Genomic DNA, 26,619 nt, shown 5'->3' on the forward strand with positions numbered 1-26,619 from the left:
TCTTGGTAGAGGAGGTGATTTGTTAGGTTAAAATGGGATAAATGACAGATTTGTGTTGAAGTACAGTTAGGTCAGGTTTTTCGTCCCACCAGAAAGATTCTCTACGTAATATATTTCGGATTATTGATCGTCTTTCGAGAATGTTGAACAATATTTTTTCTTCTCTCAGGGAACATGACCTATTTGCGCCTTAACTGAAGAAACTTTGTGTTCAGTTTTAAGTTGAACCAAGAGGGTACATAAGAACTACCCATTTAATGACTTGATCATTATTCTATGAAAGAATCTTCACTTTTACTTTTAGAACAACCCAATCTCCGACTGTAAAACATTAATTTATCTTTTCTATTTCACGCTAATAGACTCTCACATTTACAACGGCATCAAATTCGAAGTTCTTATGCTCAATACTCATAACCTAAGAGGAGTTATTAGAAAAGCTAGTCCTTACACAACTTTGGGAACGGCTGTCGTCAGTCTGATAATGGGAAATCAGTGTGAATCTTAGCTTCTTTGGTCTAAAAAAACTCTTCTGTCGATTAATGTGAATTATGCCATTATTCTGATAATAACTCTCTACTCTACATTTTCCTTCTTCTCGAAAGTAAATCTAAAGGCACGCAACTTTCCGTCACTATTCCTCCACCATCTAGAGGTGGCCAGTTGGAACTAATCTAAAAAACAGCTGCTCGTATCCCCCCATAGATGGCGCTGCAAATACTCAATCAAACCGCCTCAAACAGTCAAACGCCCAAGAAACAACACATACTGGCTTAATTCAAACGTTTTATTTAGTATATGAACAAAATATCTTTACACTTCACTGTCGAAAATATCCGATATTTCCCGCTATCTGTCGAAACTTGTTGGTTATCTCGTCCTGCACCAAACTGAAACACATGGCTATCAGAATCAGCCCGACGAAGAGGTAGACGCAGCACGCCAAGAGTTGCAGTTGCGCGTACAGATCGGGACTCTGGGGTAGCTTGTCGCCGATGCCTATCGTCGAGAGGGCCAAAAAACAGAAGTAGACGGCTTCTAAGAAGTTCCATCCGCTGGCAGTCACCAAAGCTGCCGCGCCTGCGCAGATGTAGGAGACTAGGATGAGGACTATCAACGACGTAGGCACTGACGGTGTGTCGGAGGCTCTGGCTTTGGAGTTCTGGAGATGGTGGCATTGGTTGTCCTCCAGAGGCTGCTTCCAGATCAGGGGCATTCTGGATGGCGTTGCGTGTGCGCAGCCTCTGTAATGAATGAGAAATTAATCGAATTTTGATGCAGCTATTGGTTTTCTCGAATCTACACAACAACTCCGTGTACTAGGGCAGTAATAGAACACCCTGATATTCAAACAGACGTTCAAACTGCTCATTTTTAACCCAATAATCATGAAATGATAAAATAAAAACAATACCTACCCATGTTCGTTATCCTCTCCTTCTTCCCCTTCCTCGATGTCCGAAGCCATGATCATAGTGCCACCATACGCGCAGTTCTTGACGATGGGCGGACCGTGACAATGTTGCGGACAAAGCGATGGATCTACCAGCATCTGTTTGACGGGACCCTGTCTGCAGCCTCCCCTGGACCTCCCCGATCTAACGGTGGCCAGCATGGCTCTCTTCGGTATCTCTTGGTGGTGTACGTGGTGGTATTCCATGTACTGCTGAGGACTGTTATGGCACAGAGAATGCTTAACCGGTGTGACAGCACCATGGTGGTTAGGCGTGGCGTGACAGGAAGACAGTTGGATAGATGCGGAATCTGAAATTGATACAGCGTAATGTGGGAATGTTGATTGAGATTAGAAGTGGAAATCAGAAGCATCCAGAGACTCTTGCGTGTTAGTTGCCAGGAGACTGCTGAAGTTAATGGCAAGATAACTAAGAAAGTTACTTGAATCATCTGATTTTCAACTGGATGATGTTTTTAACCACTGGTGTAACGATATCATATGGATTGTTTTATTATTTCATTATCAGACCATTGGTTTCATCAGAAAAAGTCCCCTGAGTTTTGGATTCAGTTCTTGGTCCAGTAAAATAGCTATAAGACCACATATAGGACCTGGAGAAAGCTGATAGACGTTCTGAAACCTAAGGATAGTCTTGAAAATTGGTTATCAGAGTTTGTTCCCATCTAGGTGTTGAGCATAACTTTTGTCGAACCAAAAACATTGAAATGTTCGTACTTTCTGCAGGTCCCCTAAGTTTAGAATTTAGTTCTTCGTCCAGTAAAATATGTAGGAGACCTCAGAGATAGGATAGGACCTGGAGAAAGCTGACAATCTTACTGAAACCTTTTAGGATAGCCTTGAAAATGGGTTTTCTGAGTTTGTACCTCTCCAGAAGTCGAGCATAACTTAACTTTCTCCAGTTTTTCCCTTATAACACCTAAACAACGAATCTGAGAGTTAACCTTATGGTGAGACTAATTAAATAGCATTAAATTCTGGTGGCAATGAATGGCTGCATTTCTTCCTACCAAAAATGACTCATTGGTGAACTTAAAACGAGACATACCTTCGTTATTCTTGTAGTAGTGCTTTCCTGACGGACTGGATGGCGCCTTATGATACCCAACGCTGGAATGTGTATCGTTCTTGGACCTCGGCCTCTTGTGCTTGCAACATAATTTCATGTACCCCTTCGTGGCACCACCGGCGAACATGCTGCCTAGTTCAGACAGGAGGACCAACATCAATGGCACCCCAAATATGGCGTAAATGATTGTCATCAGTTTGCCAAGGGTTGTTTTAGGCGTGAGTCTGCTGTAACCTGAACAGAAATTACCCTTTTATTTGGATAGAAACTGTTTTGTCCTTATACTTACCAACGGTGGTGAGCAGAGTGACGGAGTACAACAAGGCCCCACCGTAAGTCCACGAGGAAGAATTAGATGAGTATCTGGAAGTATCGTCTGATTTACCGGCATCCACGACTGCTTTCTCGAACCTCTTCAGCTGCGCAGTCACCAACCTCGTCCAGTTCTTCTCGTAGAGCACGTTCAGTCTCTCTGGAAACAAAAAAGTGATGTTTCACTTTCTGATCTACTCTAGCTGCACCCTTAACTACTGTGTTGGGGCAAGGACAGTAACCAAAACGTAAAGAAGCTATTTGACGACACAGAGGTCTATGAAATTTGGAGATTTATCACTAAAAGAGTTGCTCTTTTAGAACATGCCTAAACCTCTCATTAGTCCTGCCCTAGACGGGTTTTTGTTCCTTCAGGAATTCGAGTTCTCATACTTGAATGACTGAGGGAGCCCTGAAGTAATTCTGCGAAGATTTCGCAGGTTCAGTAAGTCAGCATTATTTCATTAATACAATATGGGGCTCAGTGAAAGTTTCCCATAATTGAAGCATAACAATTCGTCATCTTAGAAACTTCAATCTCCTAATTCAATCGAAAATCATCCGATTTTAATTAACGTAACGACAACGACAGGAGCAACTCTCCAGAAAGCTGCGGGCTCTCTTCCTTTCAGCTCTAAAGAAAACTCGGATGTTATGAAGAGTATACGCGGTATTTCCTTGTTCAATGTTGGGAATTCTTTGAATTGCCCGAATTTTATTCCGGTCCAATGAGTAAAATAGACGTTAACGAGCAACGGACCGTGAACGCCAGCCAGAGCAATGGCGTCTTGTTTAGCGTGATGTTTTCCGCGACGTAAAATATATGCGGGGGTGAATTTTCGAAGAGATGTACCCATTGTTATCTCGCGAAACGAGATGGCCTGTTTGAATATGCCCCTGTCTCTGACCTATTCCGTGATGAAATTTACTCTGCAGCCGACTTTCGTGGCTGTCGTTTTATCAATTTTTTTTCGGAGACATTGTCGCGTAGGATTCAGTCGTTGAGGTGGAAATAAAAAGATGCAATAGTGATTCAGTTTGAAAGCCCGACAGTTTTATACCGTTAGAAAGGTTCAAGAGGAAGGTTTGGGTGCATAATTTGGAAGTATAACCTACAATACTATAATAATTTTTAGTCGATTTTAAGGGTAGTTTTAGCATGGAAAGTGTAGTCGTCCTAACGAGCTGATGTCGAAGGATGATTCACGAGGGATGAAGTCACGAGCTATGTTAAAAGACGAATTAGGAGGGCCGAAGGTACGAGCTATGTTTAAAGACGAATTAGGAGGGCCAAAGTCCCTCGCTATGTTAAAAGACGAATTAGGAGGGCCAAAGTCCCGAGCTATGTTAAAAGACGAATTAGGAGGGCCGAAGGCACGAGCTATGTTGAAAGTCAAATTAGGAGGGCCGAAGGCACGAGCTATGTTGAAAGTCAAATTAGGAGGGCCGAAGGCACGAGCTATGTTGAAAGACGAATTAGAAGGGCCAAAGGCACGAGCTATGTTGAAAGTCAAATTAGGAGGGCCGAAGGCACGAGCTATGTTTAAAGACGAATTAAAAGGGCCGAAGGCACGAGCTATGTTGAAAGACGAATTAAGAGGGCCGAAGGCACGAGTTATGTTAAAAGACTAATTAAGAGGGCCGAAGGCACGAGTTATGTTTGAAGACAAATTAGAAGGGCCCAAGGCACGAGCTATGTTTAAAGACGAATTAGGAGGGCCGAAGGCACGAGCTATGTTGAAAGTCAAATTAGGAGGGCCGAAGGCACGAGCTATGTTGAAAGACGAATTAGAAGGGCCAAAGGCACGAGCTATGTTAAAAGTCAAATTAGGAGGGCCGAAGGCACGAGCTATGTTGAAAGACGAATTAGGAGTGCCGAAGGCACGAGCTTATGTTAGAAAGATTCAAGAGGAAGGTTTGGGTGCTAATTTGGAAATATAACCTACAATAATCAGTTTTGACATTGTTGTATTGCTTCTTTTGAAGAGGTCGATTGACTGTCTTGAAACGAATCAATACAAGGTTAGTCTTTGACTCGTACAAATATTTCAAAAGTAGATTCTCGAGGTAAAAAGAAACACTTTTTTTCCATACCATTTTTTCCGAATCGTTCCGGTTCAAAAGATACAGGATGTTGAAAAACCATAAAGAAATGTAATTTTTAGTTCTATCTCACAAACGGTTTAATCGAATGCAATGAAATTCGTAATATAGTTTAACAGTTATTCGATTAATCTTTTTCGAATACGAGATATCACCCACGTCTTCCAGTTTTCTCATTATGACCATTACGTACCATAAAAGTATCAAAAATTCAAAGTACCCAACTCTTGAAACTAAGTTGGGTCCTATCTAATGAATATTTCAACGTTCAGTAAAATAAAAGTATTCTTCATATTTTCTCGTATAATGAGCCGTTTTCGAGTCATTTGATGTCCAAAAATTAAAAAGTATCTGTGAAATTTGGAATATTGGGTCCTGGGGCTGAATAAAACTCTGTTCAAAAGATCCACAGATGTGTAGTGTCACAGAATTGGCCAGTTATTCTAAAGGTAATTTTGTTTTTACAAGGGTGGCACAGCTCATTATGAAAACTTAAAATGGCTATATCTTTTTATCAGAGCCGAATAGGAAAAAATGGTATAGGAAAAAACTGTTTCTTTTGACCTCAAGAATCTACTGCAAAAATATTTGTATTAGTCAAAAACTCACCCTCTATAAGGAGTTTTTAAGCCTAGAAATATTGCTCGACATTTTCGATTCACCTCGTAAAAACGCCATCTATAATACTTTCATACAGAGCACCAGCCGAAAAAGAAATAGTCAATTTTGCCAACAGCACCCGTGAAAGTAGGAAAAGGAAAAAACAAACAGAATGTAGTCGTGTGAGACGTCAGAGACGTACATATTTGAAGATCGCCATTTGTTGGCGTGTCTTTCAACGTATCCGGGAATCGATTCGAAACGACAAAATTCGACACGACAGGAATGTACGGATAGATTTATGTCCCAGTTCAAACAGGAACACAAACGTCCTCGCAAATCCGGCAATTTTGGAACGACAGTTGGACAAACACCGTTATCCGAGGCATCATGATTCGTTTTCAGCGACGAAATTACATTTTATTACCGATTTCGTATGAAATTTCCCCCTGTTCGAAAACGGCGGCATTTCATATTTTCCTTTAACGAGTGCTTGATTATTCATGAACGCATTTGGGCTTCGAAAATACACGGCAGTCAATTATTTTCGCTGTAGTTTGTATGGACAGTAACTGAATAGTGCTGAAAATGGTAGGATTGTTCCTCGTTTAATATTTAAATGCGGATGATGAATGGTTTCCATGTTAAACTATTCATTGGACAGGATTTGGGCCATTCTATTAGCTCACTTATACGTTATACAGGGTGAGACGCGAATTCGATGTGGCCGATGTGATCTTCTGGTAATTTATGGGGATTCAATCCACACATCTTGTATAAAAGAAGAGACAGCATCTTGAGGATATTCTGCAGTTCCATGCTCGGTATCACAGAATTATCCAATAAATTGAAAGATAACCCATTAAGAAACGCGGTGGTGAATAATGGGCAGCAAGAAATCGGGAATTTCAATTAGCCCGCGAAAATTAGAAACGTCGTTAGGCGGTCGACGGAAATCTTCCCGATCTTTCAGGGACTCGCAATGCCCAATTACCCTGACAATAAAGCGAGAACTAATTCCTCTGCCGTAACAAACACCGCCGGCGGACTTCCGTAAATAAATATTTTCGTAACGGGGCTCAATCGTACAGATTCCAGATGGAAATTTAGGAGAGGTAACCCCGCTCGGGGCCTGTATCAGCAGCTGATTAACAATCGGATGAATAGTTTCCATGAGGGACGATCCCATTTTTTCGATTTTGCAGGACAAATTAAGGATGAAGGAGGGACGAAGGCACGAGCTATGTTAAAAGACGAATTAGGAGGGCCGAAGGCACGAGTTATGTTAAAAGACGAATTGGGAGGGCCGAAGGCACGAGCTATGTCGAAGGAAGCTATGTTGAAAGACGAATTAGGAGGGCCTAAGTCCCGAACTATGTTGAAAGACGAATTGGGAGGGCTGAAGGCACGAGCTATGTCAAAAGACGAATGAGGAGGGCCGAAGGCACGAACTATGTTAAAAGACGAATTAGGAGAGCCGAAGGCACGAGCTATGTTAAAAGACGAATTAGGAGGGCCGAAGGCACGAGCTATGGTAAAAAAAGAAATAGGAGGGCCGAAGGCAGCAGCTATGTTGAAAGACGCATTAGGAGGGCCGAAGGCTCGAGCTATGTTAAAAGACGAATGAGGAGGGCCGAAGGCACGAACTATGTTAAAAGACGAATTAGGAGAGCCGAAGGCACGAGCTATGTTAAAAGACGAATTAGGAGGGCCGAAGGCACGAGCTATGGTAAAAAAAGAAATAGGAGGGCCGAAGGCAGCAGCTATGTTGAAAGACGCATTAGGAGGGCCGAAGGCACGAGCTATGTTAAAAGACGAATGAGGAGGGCCGAAGGCACGAACTATGTTAAAAGACGAATTAGGAGAGCCGAAGGCACGAGCTATGTTAAAAGACGAATTAGGAGGGCCGAAGGCACGAGCTATGGTAAAAAAAGAAATAGGAGGGCCGAAGGCAGCAGCTATGTTGAAAGACGCATTAGGAGGGCCGAAGGCACGAGCTATGTTAAAAGACGAATGAGGAGGGCCGAAGGCACGAACTATGTTAAAAGACGAATTAGGAGAGCCGAAGGCACGAGCTATGTTAAAAGACGAATTAGGAGGGCCGAAGGCACGAGCTATGGTAAAAAAAGAAATAGGAGGGCCGAAGGCAGCAGCTATGTTGAAAGACGCATTAGGAGGGCCGAAGGCACGAGCTATGTTAAAAGCAAATTAGGACGGCTTAAGGCACGAGCTATCTTGATAGACGAATTAGGAGGCCCGAAGTCCTGAGCCGTGTTGAAGACGAATTAGGAGGGCCGAAGGCACGAGCTATGTTAAATGAAGAATTAGGAGCGCTGAAGGCACGAGCTATGTTAAAAGACGAATGAGGAGGGCCGAAGGCACGAACTATGTTAAAAGACGAATTAGGAGAGCCGAAGGCACGAGCTATGTTAAAAGACGAATTAGGAGGGCCGAAGGCACGAGCTGTGTTAAAAGACGAATTAGGAAGGCCGAAGGCACGAGCTATGTTAAAAGACTAATAAGGAGGGCCGAAGGCACGAGCTATGTTAAAAGACGAATTAGGAGGGCCGAAACCACGAGCAAGTAGCACGGTCGCAAGTAGCCCTAAGAAATTACAAGTTTGATCGCACCGATAGCCCGGTTTTTTAGTCTTTTTGTAGATTTATTCTCGGTAACGAGATTCAGCAATGAATTAATCTACAAGATAGATCTACGGGCTTCTACTGATGTGTCCCCTTACTATCTCCTGGCTCACTAGTTAGCTCGCTGAAATGAATAGACTTTCAATATATGCTTCCATATTTCCTATTTCCACATATGTCTTTCCCAAATCAAACAGTTTCTCGAGCTCTTATTTAGTGAACTATCGCGCACACTACCCTGACTACTTTCCTAGCCTTAAATTCCTGAAACGATCAGCCTTTGCAGACTACAGCCGGCATAAAACAGTCTAGTGAAATTTCCATTGCTCCATATACGGCGAAAACGTTCTATTTGCGTCAGTAATGAAGGAAACTTCCTAATTACCCTCCACTTGTAGAAACTTCAGCTCCAGACGCCGGCCGATATTTCTTCACAGTGAACAGGTTTAGATGGCCTGGAAGAATAAAAATGTGTGGGGCGCGGACTTAATCCTGAGTTTTATATATTTTTATTATTCACACAAATTTAATAGTTTTTACAAATCTTTATTCTTTTTAATAAACTATGTGCTTCATTTACTTCACTTGGAAAAGTATATATCTTCCATGCCAGGACCTGTTGCTACATTTAAACTTATCCTGCATATAATACCTAATATCTACCTACATATTGCATCCTGCTGAAACATTGGCTTCCTATTATGATCAACCAATAACGATCATTGTCCGACTGTTATCCAATCTGTTTCGAACTAATCCAATTTTCTAGTGAGATTCATACATTCAATCGATTAATAAACACATAATGGACATTTAATAATACGTTGAAATCTATACGATCCGATCAATTGTAGAATCCTATACATACTATTTCTGATACGAAAATAATTATTAACTACCTTAACATCCAATTCGTTAAAATCTCTCTGTGGACTATATTTCTGCCATTCAACACAATGATGACTCCCCCATTTGTCGTTTTTTTAACTACTGCTCTGATATTTATAGAGGAATATTCTTGTCCTGAAGTTGATATGCGTATAGGGGTAAGTATTATATAACAGATTAACGATACTTTTAATCGTTTTGATAATTCCTTGTGATTTTTGTGTTTTTGATGATAATATAAGTGTTCAAATGATGTAGAATTGAATAAATAAATAAAACGTATTCCATTTAATGAAAAATGTTGCAAAAATACAGATATAATAGGTGAACTCCCTACATATTCAGCTCAAGAAGGGAATGTTATTTTTTTTATAAGTTGATGTATGAAACACAGAAAACAAAGGATTTTGTCTAATTGTTTTCTACGCCTTTTTCACAAAGAATAAGAGGACAGTTCTGGATCGCTTGGATGGAACGTGTGGGGGTGATAAAACCATGAAAATAACCTTCGTGGCCAAGTCGATGAAGGCTCAAGGGAAGAAGATAATCATGAATGCAACGTTCCACGTCTTAGAAGACATCTTAGATGACACAGCGGTGAGAAGTGAGCAGTGTAGTCTATTTGAAAATACTGGAAGTGATTTTTTCAGATAACGATCTCGATAACACGATGTAAGGTTAGGGAAAATCCCGATACATGTGAACATTTCCATTCGTTTAATACGAATCAGTATTGCCATCTTATTTCCACGAAATCCCCTCTATGGTCTCCGTTTTTCGATCAGATCACACCACCCTGGAGATGTCCATTGATGAAGGTAATGATTAAAGCTATGTTATTGACGATGATGCATAAATAGACCCTGATTATTACCTACAGGGCGACTACGAGGTTGAAAATGCAATGTTTGACGTGAGTTCCTTTCTGCTTTTTCCTGTACAAGGTTGGTTCTGGAGAGTGACAGCAGAACAACGAGATCTGAAGACAAAACAGAAAATCTTCTGTCTTATCACCGATACGCAAGTTACAACCTTGGGTAAAATACAGTAATTTTTATCATATTTGTGTATTATTATCTCACAATTAAAGAATTTAGCCAGACTTCATCATTCCAAATGCAGAACATTCACCATCGAGTTGTTCCAACAGTTCATCAATAACCATTTTCTATGATTGTTGCAGTAAGTTGCTGGTTTGGTTTTAAAAACATTTCACCCCCATAAAGTAAGTCAAGTCATGGGCGTGTTCTGTGTTCACCCCTTATAAATAGAAAAAAACAAGGGGCATTATATCCGATATACTCTCAACAAAACATGGAATCCGACTGTTTTACTTTAATCCAGTTTTTCGCGAACACTCAAGAAACGCAACCTCGGAGAAGATCTTTTAAGAGGCAATTTGGGTCGTGCTAGCGCTCAGGGCATCCAACCGACTCGTTTGTACGTTTAAAAGTCAATTAATGCCGCTCAGATATCGCCTGCAGAGATAAATAGCTTTTTGATGACTGCTTCATTTCGAGATGTCAAGATTAGGGCGCCTGAATAGTTCTGGAACGCAGCTTTGCTGGAGTATCCGCGGAACAATGAAAGTTTAATCATGGATAAAACTCCGAATAGCTGGACTGAAAAACTGCGAGAAAATGAATTCAATTAACGGTAATATATGAAGGAAAAATAGATTAATCTTCGAATTATTCTGGTCCAAAAAGTATGAGCCTTTGTTTGGACTGAGAGGGTAGTTGCTTCGTTTTTTCTTAAGAACTTGAAATTTGTTAGGTTTTAGAGGTGGTTACTGTGTATTTTCTTACATTACAATTTTAAGAAAAAATGGCGCCCTATAAGAGAAAAGGATCGAGAGCTATTTCGTCAGAAATTAAACGAAGATTTCAAAAAAGTTGGCCTGTCATTACGTGGTAATGCAAAACATGGAGGTAGGAAAAGGTTCCTTTACCTCCAAAGGTAAGCGCAACGCATACACACACTGACCATCAAACTTGGAAATTTTACCTAGCTTACCTGAGAACCATTTTTTTTAACTCTTCATTAATTCACGGTTTGTTGGCGACAATGCATGTGAATTAATTTTCTATGAGTTTTGAAAAGTAGCCATAGAAATAACAGCATAACCTCAATTTACGGTACAAGTTAGGTTAAATGTACTGGCGCGGATTTGAAAGCGTTACCCTGTGGAGCGTTATAATCTAACGAATCATTTACAAGAACAGTTTCTTTGAAAATATCTTTAGTGGTCATCAAATCACATAATACTTTAAATCATACAAATAATATGGCTCCGACAACCAGATCTGGCACAAAACCCAGAAGTGAAATAGTAAGTGATAAAAAATCGCCAAAGGCTATTAAAAAGAAGGTCCAAGCCAAGAAACCATCAGTGAAAAAGACAGCTAAGGCAGAGAAGCCTCCAAGTAAAGAGACAACAGTTGAAAATGAAATTGTTGATAATCCAGAGGTCACTGAAGAAGAATCTACCAATGGAACTGAATCTACTAAGGAACAATCACCAAAAGGCACTAAGAGGAAGCCCCAACCTAAGAAAGTTGCTGGAAAAAAAACAGCTGGGTTAAAAAAAAAGCCAAGTGAAGAGTTGAAAGCTGAGACTGAAGTTGGAGATGATGAGGATGTCTCTGAGAAAGAATCTACCAATGGAACTGAATCTACTAAGGAACAATCACCAAAAGGCACTAAAAGGAAAGCTCAACCGAAGAAAGCTGCTGGAAAAAAAACAGCTGAGGGAAAAAAAAGTGGGGAGTCTAAAGTTGAGAATGAAACTGAAGACAATCAAGAGGTCACTGAGAAAGAATCTGCTAAAGAAGTATCGCCAAAAGGCATTAAAAGGAAGCCTCAACCGAAAAAAGTTGCTGGAAAAAAAGGAAGTGAGGGAAAAAAACCTTCCAGTAAGAGGGCCAAAGTTGAAAATGATGATGCTGTGGAGAATGAAGAAGAACCTGCGGAAGAAAGTAAAGAAGTAACCGAGGAACCCTCATCAAATGTAACTGAAAAGAAATCACAGCCCAAAAAGCAAGCCAACAAAAAAGGAGTTAAAAATTCAGGTGAAGAAGCGAAATCTAAACCTGAGGAAGAAGTCGAGAAAGAATCTGGAACTGATGCAGAAACTATTTATGAATTTAGTGTGAAAGACATCGATGGTAATGACGTGTCTATGGAAAGGTACAAGGGCCATGTTTGTATCATCGTTAACGTTGCATCAAAGTGTGGTCATACAAAAAGTAATTACGAACAGTTTGTTGAACTCCACAATAAATATGCAGAATCAAAGGGTCTTAGAATACTCGCTTTTCCATGCAACCAGTTCGGTTCACAAGAATCGGGAAGTTGTGAAAAAATCAAAGCTTTCGCTGAAAACAAAGGAGTAGAATTTGATATGTTTGACAAAATAAATGTTAACGGTAAGAATGCCAACCCACTGTGGCAGTTCCTCAAGGAAAAACTACCAGAAGTGTCTTCCGGCAAAGCAACTGGAAAGGATATAAAATGGAATTTCACTAAGTTTATTGTTAATAAGGAAGGAGTTCCCGTGGAACGATACGCTTCCAGCACCAAACCTTTGGATTTGGTGGAATCTCTGGAGAAGTTATGGTAGTAGGATTAATTTGTATCTTTCATTTTTGAAAATATTTGTTTTTATATAGTCGTTTCTTTTATGTTTTGAATTGAAGTACAAATAAAGATTTGAATAAATTTGTGTGTTTTTATTGATAATTGAAATTTTAACCACAACTAAATCATTCCTGAACGTTATTTGGATTAAATAAAGTTGTGTCTTACTATTTCAACATAATTAACATGTTTTGCATTACATTATAGTTAACGAAGACATTAAATAGGTAAGACTTGGGTACACATACATTGGGAAAAATAATTTGATCGTAAGCATGTAAGCAAATAATATTCAAATACTTTGGGATGTGCTTGAGTATTTTCTCTAGAATAAATTATCATAAAGGGTAAAACTGCTTATTGATTTGATGAGTTAGGTGGCAGATAAGTATGGTTTTTTCTTGGTTTATTATGATTTAACAGACCATTAAAAAAATATTGAGGCTAAAGTTTTTTAAATAGATATATATCCCAATTTAAAGGAAATTAAATTCTTAGTACAAGTCACAGATATAGAATAATTTCACTATGTGCTCCTCGACTGATGATTCTGTCTTATATTTTAGTAATGACAGTGTATTCTTTTCGCACCTGTTAGGTTGATGGCTAGGTACTTCTTCAGAAAATCGAAAATTCAATAAGGTGCTCTCGACGGAGAGAAAAGCCGAGATTTGCCTGATAACGTTATGAATTTTCAAACACTTTCAACATTAATCTGGCAGTTTATAAGTTACCGACGGTTCAGATGTTCAGAAGTTTAAGATAACCCATTGAAAATGCGTCTTTTATCCGAAGTTTTAATTGGTCGCGTCGTCTTTCCGCACGAATTTATTTATTTTCCATTTAGGAAATGCTCGCAGGGAAGTCACTCGAAGTCAATTCCGAAATTTCGATGATTTGAAGAAAATCCATAAGAAAAATCATGTTGCGTAGTAAAATTCGATACAACTTGCGTCTGATATGAAACAAACTTGTTGCGGTGGCATTATATTATGACTTTTTTTGCCTATTTAACATTTCAATGTGTTGTAAGCTTTCCAGTTGATATTTAACTGATGAAAGCACATTGGAATTTGGGTGATGATAAATCCGCCATCTTGGAAATTTTTGGTGGAATGATTTATACTGATATTGGGTTCTATACCTTTATTTTTCAAAATTTATATCACCAATATTCACCTAGGAAATAAATATATTCACCAGAAATGCTACGGTGGTCCATTTCATTCTTGAATTCATTGAGCCAAAAAAAAATTCGGATCCATTTGGAGTGCAGCCATCAGAGGTTAATCAGCTGCAGAATATCAATCAACCACTGGCAAAATTGATGGACCGAACTCCCTCGGATGAAATTCCTCAGGGATACCTACTCGAATCCTGTCGCTGACAGATATTTCTTCTTGCGGAACGCAGCCAAGGGCGTGAATGAAGGAAGATGTCGGGAAAGGAATTTTGCAGTGTCAATATTGAGCGAGAAACGAAACGCTGGCATCGGAATGATTCGATTTCCTTGAAATTCTTCCTCTGGTTCCACCTCCGCACCTTTGGAATTGAGTTCCAGGCTTGAATAAATTATCACAACATAGAAAATAATATATGATCTGATGAAATTATTCTATTCTATGCGAACGCCACCTGCTACGTCACTAGATTTTCGACCTCTCTCTATAAAAACTGCGGTAAATGGCATTAAGCCTTAAATATACAGGGGGAGTCTTTGACTCGTACGAATATTTTAAAAGTAGATTCTTGAGGTCAAAAGAAACACTTTTTTCCTACACCATTTTTTCTGATTCGGCTCTGATAAGAAGCTATAGCCATTTTGAGTTTTTATGGTGAGTTGTGCTACCCCTGGAAAAACAAAATTACCATCAGTTAAATCTGTGAACTACACATCTGTGGATCTTTCAAACAGAGTTGTATCCAGCCAAAGTACCCAATTTTTCAAATTTCACAGATATTTTTTAATTTTTGAAGATCAAATAACTCGAAAACACCCTGTAGCTCTGTAACTGAGCGCTCGCAAACATATGTTCATATGAACCTTTTGCGTAAGCTCTCCGTGTACTAGATAAGATACTATAACCTCATTTGCCGGGAGCCGAAATGAATATTGGATACGAAATGAAAAAGAAACCTATCGGTGAAAGCGATTTTCTCGAAGAACAAATGCGACCCATCAATTTCAATTTCCAAATCGGGGATTCGAATTTTTAAAATTCGATAAGACCCCTGTCGGAGAATACGCGAAGGGGCATGGAATATATAGGGTGTTATCCTCTTAACCTTGCGGCTTTGGCGGTGGGTTTTGTGGAATGAATTGGTTCTGTGATACATATGCATGTATAAATTCAGGCCAGAGGCTTTAGCGGAATATAGAGGGAAGGAGAGGTGACCTTTTGCGGGACTTCATCCTCTTTAATTTTCCTGAATTGGACGTAATAATTCAGTAGGTATGGGTTTTTTAAGTTGCGCGTCTTTATTTGAGACATTTTTTGATAAGTCCCGTAATTTTGAAATAATCAGCGGTTTTCCTAACTCGTTATGTAGAGGTACACTTTGGGAAAGATTATATACAGGGTGAGTCTTTGACTCGTACAAATATTTTAACAGTAGTTAAATGAGGTCATTTTTTCCGAATCGGCTCGGTTTAAAAGATACAGGCTGTTGAAACACCATGAAAAATGTTATTTTTAGTTCTATCTCACAAACGGTTTAATCGAATGAAATGAATTTTGATTTATAGTTTTTCATTTATTTGATGGATCTTTTTCGAACACAAGATATCACCCACGTCTTCCAGTTTTCTCATTGTGATCATTACGTACCATAAAAATACCAAAAATTCAAAGAATCCAACTCTTCAAACCAAGTTGGAAGCTATCTAATGAATATTTGAACGTTAAGTAAAAAAAAGTATTCTTCATATTTTCTCGTATAATGCTTTGTTTTCGAGTAATTTGATGTTCAAAAGTTAAAAAGTATCTGCGAAATTTGAAAAATTGGATACTTTGGCTGAATACAACTCTGTTTAAAAGATCCACAGATGTGTAGTGTCACAGATTTAGCTAGTTATTCTGGATGTAATTTTATTTTTCCAGGGTCGGCACAGCTCATAATGAAAACTTAAAATGGCTGTATCTTTTTATCAGGGCCGAATCGTAAAAAATGGTAAAGGACAAAAGTGTTTATTTTGACCTCAAGAATCTAGTGTTGAAATATTTGCACGAGTTAAAGGCTCATTCTGTATAGTATTCGAAATTTTTGTATGAATGAGTGATTCAGAACAGGGCACATTGTTGCAATGGTACAGTAATACATAATGCTCCAACAGCTAGACTTTTATTTTACGATCAGATTCATTTGAAGTAAAGGATCCAGCCGTTTTACGGAAGCGTCGATAAAACCCGGATATATTTTCTCTGCATTCCACCTAGTGAACTTCGCAATCGTAAATTCGATTTAACGGTAGTAGTTTCTTCGTTCCATATGGCGGATTTAACTCCATTCCTCTTTTGCGAGGAACGTTTCAAGGTATATAAAACGCATTCTATGCGATATCGCTAATCGATATTTCATTGGCGTTGTCTTTCGGTTCTATTCCTGCCGACAAGAATGGAGATTAATATACTTAGTGGGTTTCCCATACAAGTGTGTCCAGAATGTTGCAGCGATTCAGGGAGACAGGTATGAATGTCCGAAGACCAGGATAGGGTAGACCACGGGTAACAACTGCCATTCAAGAACGTTACTTGAGAGTTTCTTCTTTGAGACAACGGTTTGCAAGCGCTCGCCTCCTTCAAATTCAGCTTGAGCAAACTCATGAGGTGCAAATTAGCACTCAGACAATAAGAAATCGCCTCAGAGAATATGATTTAAGGCCTCGTGTCGCGGCAAGAGGCCCAGCTCTTACCCCAGCCCATCGAAGGGCGCGTTTAGATTTTGCGAGAGAACATATCCATTGGGAAGAGGCCGATTGGGAAAGAGTTCTCTTTACAGATGAGTCTAGATTCTGCCTCTACCATTGTGATCGACGTTCCCTTGTATACAGACGTCCACATGAAAGATATGCTCGGTGCAATTTCCTGAATACTACTGGTTTCGGGGGAGGATCGATTATGGTATGGGGTGGAATATCTTTGACTGCTCGCACAGACCTAGTGGTCGTTGATAATGGAGCTATGAATGCTGATAAGTATATAAGGAACATTCTTGAAGAGCATGTAGTGCCATTTGCCCCATACATTGGTGAAAATTTCATTTTTATGGACGATAATGCCAGACCCCATCGTGCGCACATCGTTCAGGAGTACCTTGAAGAGGTTGAAGTCTCTCGAATGGAATGGCCAGCAAGAAGTCCAGATCTTAATCCGATTGAGCAGGTTTGGGACAACCTCAATGGAAGGCTGAGAAGTTCAGAAAATCATCCAGCTACTCTTAATGACTTAGGAATCCAACTCGGAGAAATCTGGGAAGGATTAAATCAGAACATTTTAAGTTCACTAATTTTGAGTATGAACCGTCGTTGCCGAGCTGTAATTAACGCAAGGGGTGGAAATACCAAGTATTAAATCACTTATCAGCATTTCAGTATTTTGAAAATTGTTCATTTCTTTTCTTTCACATAAGATTCGGTGAAATCCTGAATTTTTATTCCATTTAATGTGTCTTGTTTCGTTCAAAACCTTCCCGAGAGAACATAAAAAATAAGTTATAAAGTCAATGTAGAGTTAACTTTCTTTAAAATCGAGATTTTCAGAATGTGCGTTAATTTTTTTGCGTAGTGCATTTTCATGGTACGCAATGGTCATAATGAGAGAACTGGAAGACGTGGGTGATATTTTGTGTTCGACAAAGATTCATCGAATAAATGAAAAACTATATTCCGAAATTCATTCCATTCGATAAAACCGTTTGTGAGATAGAACTGAAAATACCATTTTTTATGATTTTTCAACAGCCTGTATCTTTTAAACCGAGCTGATTCGGAAAAAATGGTAGAGGAAAAAAGTGTTTCTTTTGACCTTGTTAAAATATTGGTACGAGTCAAAGATTCACCTTGTATACGTAATATCTTGAGAACCGTATGGAATTTAAAACAAAACTCCACAACACAAATAAGCACAAACCTAGCACAATTCAAACCAATGTTTCTTTCGTAAATCGGAAAGTGCTGGGTCAACTTCGCATACTTTGCCTTTGAATAGCCCCTAGCAATTTCCCGACCCAGTCCCTCCCTGGGTGGATTCACGCCAACGGTGAACCCACTTCAAAGTTACATCTGCCGATCGGATTGTTCCATTCATCCAACCAACTCCGATCAAATCAAACGGCAAAGCGGAACAGAAAAAGGCTCTGTGATACGTGGGACCATTGTACGAAAATCTATACCTTCAGAAAAAGCGATATCTCCCCTTCGAACTGCCCCGAAACAAAAGCGCCTCATTTCGCACCGTAATTAATTCGGACGTTAATACGGACGGCCGGAGTCATCAGTAGCAATCAAGTCAACATTGGTCGGTCCATTGAAGGGTCGCCAAAACTAATTGAAGAGCAGACCGTGGTCGAATTAGTTGATGCAGGTTTATCGTTCCCGTGAAATCGAATTCTGGACGCTCTACGTCACGTCGTGATTGAGACGGGAATATGAATAGATGGGAGTCCCGATGCTCCCACTGGACATTCCGAGGATCCTTAGAGGATGGACGTGGGCATCCGTGGAATGCCCGGGGTATGTTACATGTCCGGCGTCAGTTTATCTGTTGGGATGTTACGCGAACCCTGACATGAGGACGATCTATACGGAGAAAGCGTGTGGTTGAAGCGAAACGAGTAAAGATAACAGTCGGATGAAACATTTCATGTTATGACTCTAACTTATTGCATACTCCATATAAACCAGATATGCCAACTTGGTCGTGCAAACCCCTTGAGTGAAGCATATGGACAAAATGATGATAATTTTAATGATAAATACAAGACGAAAGGTTTCTTCTCCCAGTAAAGGCAATTACTGTGGTATTGGTTGGGTTAATGTTAGGCCCACTGACAAGCACCACTGCTCAGTGATTCCGAAGTCTTCTGTAGTACCTAAATCGCAGACACTAAGTAAGGCCTTCGATTCGGTGAATCGGTGAGCGCTATGGAAAATCATGGGACGCCTTGGAGTACCCGAAAAATTCTCAGCAGTGTGTGAAAGCCTCCATACCACCAACGACGCTAGAATACAGCATGATGGCTCTACAACCGACCATTTTTCAACCAATTCTGGAATAAAACAAGGCTGCGTGTTGGCGCCTTTACTGTTCAATATTTTCGCCATAGCTGTCTCGATAATTGCTGACATGAGTATGCCTGTAAGAGGTGTTGGAATAAAATTCAGATTTGATGGAGTCCTGTTTAACCTGAGGCGCCTCAGAGAGCAAAAACCCTTTCAAAGTTCACGGAATTTCAATATGCAGACGACTGCACACTCATCGCTAGCAGCTCAAAGGATCTACAGATGATGTTGGACACCTATAAACATATATACGAAGCTTTAGGTCTTAGACTCAATATTGACAGAAGCAAAATCCTGGTAAGTCCGCCAGAAAGCCTTCGAACAGATATCAGCTTGGAGGATGAAACTCTAGAAAAAGTCGAGCAGTTTAAGTACTTGGGATGCTTCATAAATACTAGGGCTAACCTGGACACGGAAATACATAATCGTATCAATTCGGCATCAAGGTCATTCTGACATACAGAGTGTTTCAAAATTACGACCTCAATCTGAAGACCAAGACAGCTGTTTACAAAGCAGTGGTCCTCCCAACGCTTCTTTACGGAAGCGAAAGCTGAACTGCTTACAGGCGACATATTGAACAGCTTGAACAAACGCATCTAAAGACAAATAACGCACATCAGATGGTTCCACAAAGTTTCAAATTCAGAAGTCTTGCAGCGCGCGAGTTGCATAACAATCGAGACTCAAGTAACGAGGGCCTGACTCAGATGGAGCGGCCACATTCTGAGGATGCAAGACACAAGACTCCCCAAAATAGCTTTGTATGACGGATTCACAGAGGGAGGTCGAAACCAGGAGGCCTGTATAAGCGGTTTAAGGATACACTGCATCAATCCCTAAAATCAGTTAATGCCAATCATAACTGGGGACAACTAGCGTTAGACAGATCACAGTGGAGGTTTTTGGTCCACAGTTAATGGAGACTCGAGAAGAATACAGCTGTGGCCAGATCTGGTTGGTGACTATCCATGCCCGGAGTGTGGAAGGATCTGTAGGTCACGGTTGGGGCACTTGAGTCACAGGAGGGCACACAGTCACAAGTAGCCCTAAGAAATTATAAGTTTGATCGCACCGATAGTTTTGTTTTTGAGTCTTATTGTAGACGAGTGGTTTTGACAGAGATGATTTGATTGCCCACCAAATTCTCAGCTGTACTCGTTCATATGTTTTACAATGGTATTATTCATTCCTCATCTTTACAAGTGCTTCTCTGACAAGCCACAGATATGTCCAGGAATTGCACGAAAATGACTCAATCGAAGCTCTCGTACGCCGTATCATGGTGAGGATAGTGGACGAAAAGTGTCTACGGACGAAACATACTTGTCTTTAAAAATAGTCGACTTTTCGTTAAGAAATAAGTACGTGAGATGTAGGTAATTTTTTATAGAGATCGACGAAGACTGAAATCCACAGATTCCCCATGCTTTTCTTTGAATCCGTTCATCCAGTTCACTGCTGAAACCTTCTTTCCCGACTAACGATAAGACAGTTTTTCGGATTTTCCAGTCGAATCCCTCCCAGAAACTATCCCCGATCCAGTGGCTTCGTTTGCATGTCTTTACAAGAAGAATCCGATAGGTTTCCCTCTACCATTTTCCATTCTTCGTAGGTATGAGGGTGAGCAAGAATGCTCGATTTAAAATGGTAATTCTAGGGCTGCTCGTGCTGCGCCAGAGTTTTTCATGTGGAAAATACGAACTAGCAAAGGATTTCCCGGACATTTATTCGTGTGTTCCTGCACCGTTTCTGGTTACGGGGAAATTTACATGGATCCTGATGCGGAGGTCCTGCCGGCTCTTACTTGTTGCTGAATCGGATGGTGAGGGATGAAAAACGTCAGCCGCTCTTGAACATAAATAGAGATGGAAATGAATGCCTTTGGAATGAAATGAAGTTTCGAATATTCAGCGTCAGCGATGAGGGATGACGCTTTTTTTTCGAGAACAATATTTGAATGGCGTTCCATAATATACTATGATGTTTTTCATACAGTTTTTTAATTTGTAAGAACGCAGTTGCATATCCAACTTTCACCGAACCAGACAGACAGAAAAAAAAAGCATATGCGATCCATAGTAATATCTCACAATTTTTTCATTATCAACATAATCATTGCTGCATCCTGTTACTTATAATTTCTTAGGGCTACTTGCGACTGTGTGCCTTCTGTGACTGAAGAGACCCAACCTTGACCTACAGATCCTTCCACACTCCGGGCATGGTTAGTCACCAACCAGATCTGGCCGCCGCTGTATTCTTCTCGAGTCTCCATTATAACTGTGGATCAAAGACCTCCACTGTGATCTGTCTAACGCTAGTTGTTCCCAGTTCTGATTGGCATTAACTGATTTCAGGGATTGATGCAGTATATCCTTGAACCGCTTATACTGGCCTCCTGGTTTTCGGGCTCCCTCTGTGAATTCGCCATACAGAACTAATTTAGGGAGTCTTGTGCCTTGCATCATCAGAATGTGGCCGCTCCATCTGAGTCGGGCCCTCGTTACTTGACTCTCAATTGTTATACAATTCGCGAGCTGCAAGACTTCTGCATTCGAAACTTTGTGGAACCATCTGATGTGCATTATATGTCTTAGATGACGTTGTTGCGTTTGTTCAAGCTGTTTAATATGTCGCCTGTAGGGCGTCCAGCTTTCGCTTCCGTAAAGATGCGTTGGTGGGACCATTGCTTTGTAAACAGCCGTCTTGGTCTTCAGATTGAGGTCGTGATTTTGAAACACTCTGTCCTTCAGATTTCAGAATGCCCGTGATGTCGAATTGATACGGTTGTGTATTTCCGTGTCCAGGTTAGCCCTAGTATTTATGAAGCATACCAAGTATTTGAACTGCTCGACCTGTTCTAGTGTTTCATCCTCCAGGCTGATATCTGTTTGAAGGCTGTCTGCCGGACTTACCAGGATTTTGGTTTGGTCAATATTGAGTCTAAGGCCTAAAGCTTTGTATATATGTTTATAGGTGTATTTGTCTTAGATGACGTTGTTGTGTTTGTTCAAGCTGTTAATGTGTCCAGCTTTAGCTTCCGTAAAGATGAGTTAGGAGGACCACTGCTTTGTAAACAGCCGTCTTGGTCTTCAGATTGGCGTGGTGATTCTAAAACACTGTTTTTCTCATTATGACGAGCAACTGAAGACATAAAATCTTCTTCGGTGAGAAGCAACAGACTTCCTGAAGACTAATGCTAGGCGAAACATTGGAAAGGTTAAGTCAAAATGCTGGAAATAGTCCAATATCTGATTAAAAATGTTTCATCACCCAATAATTCAGGTCAATTTCTGTTTTATCGATGTTTATTTCAACTCCGTAATCTTGAAAGTCTTTATAAGTGATTTCAGCTCATTTGATGAGCTCTTTTCACTTTGAAACACCCTGTACTTTTTCCATCAGGTCGATAGAAGGTACATTGAGATAAGGTAGAAGATACGTTCACGTCTTATCTTGTTTTCGTGAATACTTAGAGTTCGATAACATCAAAAACGACCTGACGCACCTGCAAAATATTTCGCAACAATGCACCTAATAAACGATAATCGCCAAAAACTCCATCATAAAACGACAATCCTGGTCCATGCAGCCACTCCAGAACAAACAGTTTTATCTGAATTTATGGCGTTTTATTGCACCCATTCATCAGAATTATCGCGATAGTTAGCTTTATTTAAACCCCAATCTGGATGGGGAACGATACACAGTACCTACTCAGTCGCCATGCCCCAAATCGAGATACCCAACGGTCTATACCCTGGAAGGACGGTCTGCATCAGAGGGCACGTCTTCTGCGGGTCAGGCGATTTCCAGATAAACTTCCTGCGGGGACCCGAAGGGACCCCTACGGGGACCGTCGGTTTCCACATGAACTTCAGGATGCACGAGGACAGGGTGGCAACCAACTCCTTCAGGCACGGTCACTGGGAGCACGAAGTAAGCCATCCGTGTGTGCCGGTGAAGCGTTGTGGTAGATTTATCATCGACGTGAAATGCGACGGTGACTGTTACGTCGTGTTTGTTGACGGTGAGCAGTTCTGCACGTTTCCCTTGAGGATGCCGTTGGAGGAGATCACCCATTTGTGCGTTTCCGGGGATGTTACCTTGGACGGTTTGTCCTGGCACTAAACGAAGTATGGGTTTTTTGATTTTATGTAATTACCATTGCAGTATTTTCGTATAATAAATGTTAGAAATTGCGTTCTTGAAATTTTCCTGGATATATTGGATCAAACAGGACCTCCCTCAAAAGGTTTCAGTTCTTAGATGACTTCATTGGTGACGTGACGAAGTATATCGTAAAAGATTGGAGTTTTTGAATCACTAATGATATGATTGAAATTATTTTTTCATCAGGTAATTCATTCTTCATACTGATAATGCTAATTATATTTCTCGATCTTGACGAATTTTTAACTGTTCCCATCTTTTTGGGAATGTTTCGATGGTCAACTTGCGAATAGTTTTTCTTCCCGAAAAACTATCGTAGATCTAAATGTGACACATATTCTGACAGAGCAACTCTTCTAGTAATAAATCTGAGAATTGCATCCATTTAGGCAGAACCGTTCGGTCTGGAGGAAGTTTCAATTGATCACATTTCTTTGGGAATTTTTCGATAGTCAACTTTCGAGTCGCATATCTTCTACAGAAAAAGGACAACTGTTCTAGTATCTCAAAATTTCATAGTCATAGTAAAAAAAAGTAATCATGACTCGCAAAAGTTATTAAGGTAGAGTTATAGTTACTTTTTGTAACTATGACTCTGTTAAGGTAGTCCTATGCCCATTACTACCTTAACTACCTTGAGAGTCATAGTTACTTTTAATTCAAAGAGTAACTATGACTCTCAAGGTAGTGATCGGCATAGGACTACCTTAAGAGAGTCATAGTGACTTTTTGTTACCATGACTCTCAGGGTGTGAGATTCGAGTGTCGAGTGTCGTGTGTCGAGTGTCGAGTGTCGAGTGTCGTGTGTCGAGTGTCGAGTGTCGTGTGTCGAGTGTCGAGTGTCGAGTGTCGTGTGTCGAGTGTCGAGTGTCGAGTGTCGAGTGTCGAATGTCGAGTGTCGAGTGTCGTGTGTCGAGTGTCGAGTGTCGAATGTCAAGTGTCGAGTGTCGAGTGTCGAGTGTCTAGTGTCGAGTGTCGGGTGTCGAGTCTCGAATGTCGTGTGTCGAGTGTCGTGTGTCGAATGTCGAGTGTCGAGTGTCGTGTGTCGAGTGTCGAGTGTCGAGTGTCGTGTGTCGAGTGTCGAGTGTCGAGTGTCGTGTGTCGAGCGTCGAGTGTCGAGTGTCGAGTGTCGTGTGTCGAATGTCGAGTGTCGAGTGTCGTGTGTCGAGTGTGGAGTGTCGAGTGTCGAGTGTCGAGTGTCGAGTGTCGAATGTCGAGTGTCGAGTGTCGAGTGTCGAGTGTCGAGTGTCGAATGTCGAGTGTCGAGTGTCGAGTGTCGAGTGTCGTGTGTCGTGTGTCGAGTGTCGTGTGTCGAGTGTCGTGTGTCGAGTGTCGAGTGTCGAGTTTCGAGTGTCGAGTTTCGAGTGTCGAGTGTCGAGTGTCGAGTGTCGAGTGTCGAGTGTCGAGTGTCGAGTGTCGAGTGTCGAATGTCGAGTGTCGAGTGCCGTGTGTCGAGTGTGGAGTGTTGAGTGTCGGGTGTCGAGTCTCGAGTGTCGAGTGTCGAGTGTCGAATGTCGTGTTACTTTTAATTCAAAAAGTAATTATGACTCTCAAGGTAGTTAAGGTAGAAGTGGGCATCGGACTACCTTAAGAGAGTCATAGTGACTTTTTGTAACTATGACTCTTAAGGGAGTTAAGAATTTCATCCAGTTCGTTCTGACCCCATCTTGATTCAAGTTCAGCCTCTTACTTGTAAACACTTAAAGACCACGCATATTTTTGCCCATTATATATTCGTTTATTTTTCTAATCACAGTCGAGGAAACGTAAATTATTCCTAACACCTCAACATTGTGACAAGGAATTATCATTTTCAGCGAGAGGCGTCAGACCCAGTGAAACTTTCACGAGGTCCAGGCTTTTGACAACGCTGAAAATTCGAAACACTCGTTATGGCGGTACACCTAATCAACGAATCAAAAGGGGCGCCCGATCAACCATAATTTATGCAGGCTTTCGATTCAGCCCGCTCCACGCCTGCTGATTTGGCTTCATAGAAATGCGATAATTGAAAATGGTCCAGTTTAACGACTTCAATTATTTCAGTTTTGTCGATGATGAATTGCCGTTGGTAGCCCTGCTCTGTGGTCCGTAGTCCCCGTCGAATTTTATGCGGATTCTATTATGTTGTATGAGATTATAATCGGTTTATGCGAATGGTTCAAACCAAGGGAAATTGACCAGAACGTATTGGGGGATTTTCGATTGTTATTTTTGATGTTTTGCCCGATGATTCTAGTTCAGTCAGCAATTTACTCCCCAGCAAACACACTGGACACAAATTGACAATTGTAGCTCTTGCTCTTCCAACCTCACCCTAACTACACTTGTCTAAAGAAGGTAAAGAAGGAATAGGTAAAAGCAAATTCATGTTAAGTTTAACCAACAGACTAATTCCAAGTTGGAAGGCTTCAAATAATATACACATACAGGAAGAGTTTCTTGTAATTTCTTGTTAAGTCTCATGAGGACCATATTTTGTGTGTCTCGGTTTGAGCCTCTAGAGAATTCATTTGCGGTAGGAACAGTGAGCCACTATGACCAATATTTTCGTGCCTGCAACTACAAGAAGATAAGAGAAAACCAAAAATACCTCGTCGCTCAATTTCAGCTGAAACGAACAGACCTTCTCTAATCTCCAATACAACCCCCTTCCTTAATCCCCAGGGGATGTTGCCGCAACTCCAAATCAATCAACTTGTTCCGCGAATCTTCTTACCACCGCGCTACAATCAAACTTTCAGCCGATTACCGGGGTGGACCTTAGGGACGCTAAGGTGATCCTCAAAATTGTTTATCTGAGTTTCATTTCATCCTCCGGGGTTCCTGTCTGTAGATAAAATGGAAGAAGGACGCCGAATGGACGACGACGCAGCCTTTCTATTTCCCATCAGCTGTGCTGGTTGATTTGTTGTGGCTGAGAGAGTGGATTGAGAGATTATTGGATTTCGTATGCTGGCTAGAATCACAGCTCGAGCGTTGAGAGGAGATTCACCGAAACAGAATTCATCTCGTTCGTGATCCGCGTTAATAATGGTCATTATACGAGGATATATTGAAAAAATCTTAGCCTACTATAGAACCAAACAAAATTTCAATGTCAAAATATTTTATTACTCAACATATTCTCCTCTTAATTGGATACATTTATTACAGCGAACCTGCAACGTCTCTAGACCTTTCAAAAAAATGTTTCTACTTGCTCTGCAAACCAGACTTCCACAGCTTTTATTAACTCCTCGTTGGAAGAAAATTTACGACCTTTATAACTTTTTTTTAGTTGAGGAAAGAGATGACAGTCGGATGGAGTCAAATCTGGTGAATAAGGGGGGTGTTCTAGTAGTTCAAACCCTAAATCACGAATTTTTTGTATTGCAACATGAGATTTGTGTGCAGGAGCGTTGTCCTGCAAAAACAAAACCCCTTTGGATAGCTT

The 26,619-nt window shown here is 40.7% G+C and overlaps 4 protein-coding genes across 6 annotated transcripts in view; 3 read left to right on the forward strand and 1 right to left on the reverse strand.

Annotated features, from left to right (window-relative positions):
* The window catches only part of LOC123317449, a 206,065-nt gene that overhangs the window by 10,214 nt on the left and 169,232 nt on the right, over positions 1-26,619 (forward strand). The gene's annotated exons all lie outside the window — the stretch shown is intronic.
* Positions 775-26,619, reverse strand: part of LOC123317451 — a 120,222-nt gene continuing 94,377 nt past the window's right edge. For both annotated transcript variants that reach the window (XM_044904002.1, XM_044904003.1), the window contains exons 2-5: positions 2,833-3,015; positions 2,523-2,777; positions 1,419-1,764; positions 775-1,244 (exon numbers count right to left, since the gene is read on the reverse strand). In XM_044904002.1, the coding sequence (XP_044759937.1) occupies positions 821-1,244; positions 1,419-1,764; positions 2,523-2,777; positions 2,833-3,015 (1,208 nt within the window). In that variant the 3' untranslated portion in view covers positions 775-820. The remainder of the gene's footprint in view (positions 1,245-1,418; positions 1,765-2,522; positions 2,778-2,832; positions 3,016-26,619) is intronic.
* On the forward strand, positions 8,895-10,183 carry LOC123317454. Its single transcript, XM_044904007.1, has 4 exons — positions 8,895-9,246; positions 9,530-9,685; positions 9,739-9,906; positions 9,969-10,183. Exons 1-4 carry the CDS (start codon positions 9,157-9,159, stop codon positions 10,137-10,139), a joined length of 585 nt encoding a protein of 194 aa, XP_044759942.1. The 5' UTR covers positions 8,895-9,156; the 3' UTR covers positions 10,140-10,183.
* LOC123317452 (neurofilament heavy polypeptide-like) lies at positions 11,211-12,808 on the forward strand. Its single transcript, XM_044904004.1, has one exon. It carries the CDS (start codon positions 11,376-11,378, stop codon positions 12,708-12,710), a length of 1,335 nt encoding a protein of 444 aa, XP_044759939.1. The 5' UTR covers positions 11,211-11,375; the 3' UTR covers positions 12,711-12,808.

The sequence above is a fragment of the Coccinella septempunctata genome, chromosome 7 (assembly GCF_907165205.1).
Source record: "Coccinella septempunctata chromosome 7, icCocSept1.1, whole genome shotgun sequence".
NCBI classification, from domain to species: Eukaryota; Metazoa; Arthropoda; class Insecta; order Coleoptera; family Coccinellidae; genus Coccinella; species Coccinella septempunctata.

Coding starts and splice junctions, on each gene's coding strand:
- LOC123317454 (XM_044904007.1), top strand. CDS start 9,157: ATGATGACTCCCCCATTTGTCGTTTTTTTAACTACTGCTCTGATATTT. Junction 9,247..9,529: donor AAGTTGATATGCGTATAGGG/GTAAGTATTATA, acceptor TTTTTCACAAAG/AATAAGAGGACAGTTCTGGA. Junction 9,907..9,968: donor GGAGATGTCCATTGATGAAG/GTAATGATTAAA, acceptor TATTACCTACAG/GGCGACTACGAGGTTGAAAA.
- LOC123317452 (XM_044904004.1), top strand. CDS start 11,376: ATGGCTCCGACAACCAGATCTGGCACAAAACCCAGAAGTGAAATAGTA.